The 6,000-nt window shown below is 40.9% G+C and overlaps 1 protein-coding gene across 1 annotated transcript in view; it reads right to left on the bottom strand.

Moving 5' to 3' along the window:
- Nucleotides 1–320: 320 nt before the first annotated feature.
- Nucleotides 321–6,000, bottom strand: part of LOC124803106 — a 46,874-nt gene continuing 41,194 nt past the window's right edge. Inside the window, exons 5-6 of the mRNA XM_047264263.1 lie at nucleotides 5,791–5,946; nucleotides 321–599 (exon numbers count right to left, since the gene is read on the bottom strand). Coding sequence (XP_047120219.1) covers nucleotides 540–599; nucleotides 5,791–5,946 — 216 coding nt within the window. The 3' untranslated portion in view covers nucleotides 321–539. The remainder of the gene's footprint in view (nucleotides 600–5,790; nucleotides 5,947–6,000) is intronic.

Here is a 6,000-nt window from a genome sequence, read left to right as displayed (position 1 = left end):
ACACCTGAGGAGCCTTATAACACCGAACGATTGCCCTATCAAATGATGGGTGACTGTTTATTCTCCTGTGATAAAATGTTTGTTCGTAAATATAAATCAATAATCCGTTGTTTCGTTTCAATAATTGCGCTTTAAGAATTACCGTTGCAATCTGTAGATTTTTGTTGGTTTACTTTCGGCAGTCAGCAGCCATTGAAACGGCTGATGGGACAGGAGCGTCACAACATAATTTAGTGGCAAACATTGGACCGATAAGAGTAACCGTTACAACTTGGAACACCTAATGAGTCTTATAACAAGGAAGAATATGGCTCGTGAAATGGTGTGTGACTGATTATTTTCCTGTGATAATGTATTGTGACTACCATACTTTTTCAACAGAATCAAGAGGGTACTAATCTTGAGCATTAATGCAAATAAATAGTTTTTCCTAACATGAAAGTTTATGTTTGTGGCAGATGAAATCTTTCCTGTCTATCAGGGTCTGTGATCAGCCAAAGGTCCACATGCATGCAGCCGTCGCGTGAAATTTTCTTGTGTTAATCTGCTGTCTGTAGATTGAAAAGCATGTTGAATAATGTGTACGAAGAATTCATCGCCTGCAACAACAGAAAATGCATTAGTCAATGCTGAAACATAGAAATTATACTTCAGATTGAAAGCTTGGAAGCACATCAACAACAGTAAAAACAAAAATTCCAATAGAATACTGACACATAGCAAAATTACTAGGTTACGACTTGCCACATCATTCATTTTACACGCAACTGGAATGTATTTTCTGAAGACGACCTCGCAGCATGGCTAAATTGTACAGCGGAATGGAGTGGTTTTCATATCCAGTATCAATGTGTTTCCATATGAACACACGGTTTACTTACTAAAGAAACAGCATTGGATGGTCATACATAGACTTAGTCTTTTTCCAGTGAAGTTAACTCCATTTATCGGGACGAACCTAAACTAAATTACCCACTGGGAATTTTACAGATCTAAAATCAAAGTCTTACTCATTTCACTGTATCTGTTACATAATATAATTTTGACATTTTCAAATATTACACTACGTTGTATGAAACGTAGTCACCAGTGCCATGATGATTTTAGTCAAATACTTCGTTACAACGAAAACTATACTCTGCTGAACACTGTGAAATACATGGCGAAGGCTGCTTCCCAAAGTACAACATATTGGGGTTTCTTCTGGAGCGCAATAATAATGATTGCGTAAGTACTGCTGTGCCGTCCATAATAAATCAAAACCTGTTTCCGCTGTCCATGCTGCAGCGACACAGTAGGTGGCTGTAGCATATTGCTAGGTTCTTTATTCGATTCCTGTGTTTGGAACTTTATACGCAGGCTTTCGAGAGATAATAGTCTATCTCTTATCGTATTAATTATGAGCATATTCACGACGCCCTCTCACTTGACAACCCTAAGAGATTCGTGCAGCTCTTTTGTGTATGAGCTAAATATGCCCTGTTAGTCACATTTCGTTTGAGCCCCAGACATTTCAGAAATATTCTATAGGTCGCAGGATAAGTTTGCGAGCAATCTCCTTTGTAAACTGATTGAATTTTCCCAGTATTCCTCCAAAGAACTTAAGTCTGATGCTTTATCAACAACTGAGTTTGCATGTCCATTCCCCTTGATTCAAATTCAAAACGCTCTGAGCACTAAGCGACTTAACATCTGGGGACATCAGTCCCCTAGAACTTTTAACTACATAAACCTAACTAACCTAAGGACATCACACACATCCATGACCGAGGCAGGATTCGAACCTGCAGCCGTAGCAGCAGCGCGGTTCCGGACTGAAGCACCTAGAACCGCTCGGTCACAGCGGCCGGCTATAATCCTCTGACTGGACGTTTCTCTAGGATCAAATTCATTTGCACACGCTTTTATGATGGCGGCTCAACTGAAGGCTTACTAGTACTCCGCATTCTGTTTTCTTCGAAATGAGCATTTCACTGTCACACGGTTCCGGACTGAAGTGCCTAGAACCGCTCGGCCACACCGGCCGGCTTTCCATTGATATCCCCTCGTTTTGTTAGGTATAGGTAATTGTAAGAATTGAGTGGTTCCAGTTATGTCCTACAGTCATCAGATACTACATGTGTACATTTTGTAAACTGCTGAATTTTTCTATTCTGAACACTGCACCGAGTTACCAGTTTTTGCACCACTTTTAAATCTTATCAAGATCGGACTCTGTAATCGCAGACCTTCCTCTAGTTAGAACACCGTTATAAGTAATTGCGATGACATCAAAAAGTTTGAGTTTACTATTAATATTGTTTCTAAGGTCTTTACACTATAGGAATAATACAACTGTAGAAGTATTGTCTGTCTGTTTAACACACTAATATCCAAAAATACTAGATGAGTTTCATTGCATTTTCATAGATAAACTGAGCGCATCTTGGCGAAACATACAGGCTTCATTTTTATCAAAATCGAAACATGGAAATATAGATATTGCAATTTAAAATTTTGTCTTATATCTCCTGCATAGCTTAGTACTTCAGATGTTTAATCATCACAGCATAGTACACTAAAGAACTAATAGACGGTACTGTTAGTATTTTAGTATGACAAACAATGAATAGATAGTGCTGTTAGTTTTTTTTAACTCAGTGACATGTGTATTTTCGGAATTTTACATCGGTGACAGATTAAACATTGTAATCTTATCTTTACCATTAGATACTAACACTGAATTTCTTTGGCTAGGATGTATCGATTTAATGATTTCATTTTTTGTATTAAAAGCTTAACGACACTGCGTTGTTTCTTTCGACAGGTTTTATTTATATTCTCCGTCATGAAAAACGAATTTATTACATTTGCATTGTGATTTGTGTGCCTACTCATTTCATTCTGATTTCGTTTTGTTCATGAATAAAAATGTCCGGAGAAGGGTCAAGCATTTCTGGATACACCGGAATGGCTAAAAGCCTTATGGGGACTATGTGGTCTGACGAATCCAATGAAGATCACGGAGCGAGACCAACTGCAGCTCCAGAACGTCAGACTTTAACGCGCTCTCTAGAAACTCCTTGTGGTGTGACGTAACTCCGAAAGAGAGCTTCGTGCATTATCTCGCTCCTCAGAACCCTTCACTCACAAAGGCGTTAAGTTACTCCTCTCAAACATAACACCATAGAAGCGGTAGTTTTGATAGAAAGTGGCAAAAGCAAGTGAGCTTTCGTACACCAAATGCCGTGAATTCATAATAATATATCATTTCACTTTGAATGTATACAGTTCCCGGTGAACTCATGTTATGTCATGATCATAAACAAAGCACAAAGCCAAATACTGTGTGTTACGCCCATGGATCTTAGTGTCAGTTGGTTTTCACAGAGTCAGCTGTACTTCGATATCACCCATGTTAATGAAGCAAACAAGCTCTTCGTACATGACCCAAATCACACTATTTCAAAAGTTGTATTCAAAGTAACTTTATAAGCCAAATGTAAATTCCACATGTATGAAGCCTCAGGCACAGCTATAAATAAATACTGGAGCAATGCCTTGCTTCTCAGCTAGTACACAATACGATCGGCTACATTCATTCACAGAAATAATTTTTAATCGTGGTTTCGAAGATATACTGACCTCCTCAAAAATCTATAAATCAAAGCTGAGAGTTATTTCATGAGTAGTATATAAACCTTTCCTAAAGCTACACTTAACATAGTATGAAGGATTTCACGACCGGATGACATATCTTCTGCTAAACCTTCCGGGATGTAAGGTCGTGGTCCATGAAACTCTTCAGCTCCCAACGTTTCGTCCAGAGCTGCGCTGGATATCTTCAGAGAGGTGTTTCTCCTCCGGCAAGACTCACCGGAGGAGAAACACCCCTCTGAAGATGTCCAGCGCAGCTCTGGACGAAACGTTAGGAGCTGAAGAGTTTCATGGACCACGACCTTACATCCCGGGAGGTTTACCAGAAGCTACACTAAACAGTTGAAAACACGAGCTGGAGGAGCTCCACAAGAATCGAGCCTGACTATGGGTTCATTTGGGTAAACACTGTGCAGCTTTCTCGTAGCCTTTCAGTATCTTACTTACAAATGTTGTTTTGCTTGCAGGTACGTTGCATCTACCGTTTAGAGCGTGCCGCACAGAAAAAGGCAGTTGCTGCACGTTTCAACCTCAACTGGAGTTATCGAAGTACGTATTTATATTTAACTGTTATTTTGTTTAAAGTTTCGGCATTAACTCACGAGTTAAGATGGAAGTGACACACGGAGCACTCTAATATGTTTATCGTGGTCATTTTCTATGCGCGGTACAGACAATAGAACTAATACAGATGAAATATGTTTGTAATCTACCAGAGCCTTAGCCACTTAAAATTGGAGAGGATTCTGAAGATATATTTGCCTCGGCTGCGATGGAAAGGGGGGGGTGGGTGAGGGAGGACAATACAACACGTTTACCTTATACGACCACGTAATTTCGTGACAGTAAATATAATCACTACAGATTTAATATGTCGTTACTTTCAAGGAAATCTCACTTTATTTTTTAAATGTAAAAATTATTATGAAAAAATTCGGACTATACAGACGTCGCTGTCTATTTTCGCTTCCGGACGTTAATTATCGGCACATTTACTCAGAAAACAGAGCAATAGACTGGAACATCTCCCATTATTTAGATACGCTCCAGAATCTTAAGACCATGTACTAATTTTGTTTGTTGTGATCGTGTCTCATAACTAATGTCAGATGGGTGTAATATAAGGGGTGATAAAAAAGTTCGAAGGCCCTAAGGTCGAGAATCGGTAAGCCAGTCGGAAGAAATTGTCAGGAACACTGTGGTACTCTTACCACCGACGCACCACGTTGCAGATACCGGATTGGAAAACTAACGTGTCCTGCTGCTTGAAGAAGTCCGTAACTGCGTGCTGCACATCCTCGTCCTATAGGAGTCGTAGACTCTGCAAGGCGTTTTCTAGGCGACCAAAGGCGTGATAATTACTTGGGGAGAGATCGGCATTATAGCGAGTGGCTGAGTGTTACCCACTTGAGGTGACGTAACTTCTGTTCAAAAATGGCAGGCGGTAGTGTTATAAGCTATGAAGTGCAGAGTTGCAAATTTCTTCACCTCTAGAAGTCCCATGTCTTAGTGAACTGTTCATCTTCTGTCGCAGTATTAGTGTATTATTGTGTGCGCTTTCGTGCAGGAATATACTGTGTTTAACAGGTATACCTTCAGATATGATACCTTGATATGTACACACATCAGTTTGTTGGCCATTTTACCTCTGCATCGAGCAGTCTTCCCACAGTCATGTCACAAACTTGAAGATATGATGTTTTCTGCGTGGTCATATTGCCTGTCAGTGTAGACTAATAGGTCCGCGTCAACACCTCCACACTTAAACAATTACCCTGCTCTCAAGGGGAAAATAAACATCAATGGCCTGCTCTTTCCACATGTGGCTGGAGGTACTCACCAGCCCAAAAACATGTGAGTTGAAATGGCCACAATGATTAGTATGAAAATGACATAAATACTGATGTAATATTGTTCAGTACACCATTCGCAACCACGAATAAAAATATCTACAATCTTACCCGTTACATCCTGTATACCTTCCGTCGGGTCCAAGCAACATGCAGCTGCAATCTGGGGGGGGGGTCAGTTTAGGGGGGGAGGGGGTTGTTTAGGCACTCCCGCGCAACGCCTCGGACCTCCTCTGACTCTTGCCACGGGCTGAAAAGAACGTGGAAATAAGCACTTAAGATTACATGTGTTTGAAGCAGGTACCTGCAGGAATGAGTTCCTTGACAGCTCGATGAGTTTTCCGACCCTCACGCTGAGCGGGCGCGCCGCCTGCAGCATGAAGATGCGTAGCGATCTGCAGAATGACTCGTCTGCCTGTGGCCAGTCACAGCTGAACGCAGAGAATTGCAGCCGGTCCGCCTGCAACAGCAAGCCCATACGGTACGGCGTGATAAGTGGAAGCAGAAGGCTTCC

This window comes from Schistocerca piceifrons, chromosome 6, assembly GCF_021461385.2.
Source record: "Schistocerca piceifrons isolate TAMUIC-IGC-003096 chromosome 6, iqSchPice1.1, whole genome shotgun sequence".
Lineage (NCBI taxonomy): Eukaryota > Metazoa > Arthropoda > Insecta > Orthoptera > Acrididae > Schistocerca > Schistocerca piceifrons.
The sequence above is the reverse complement of the archived record's forward strand: the minus strand, read 5'-3'. Positions and strand labels throughout refer to the sequence as shown.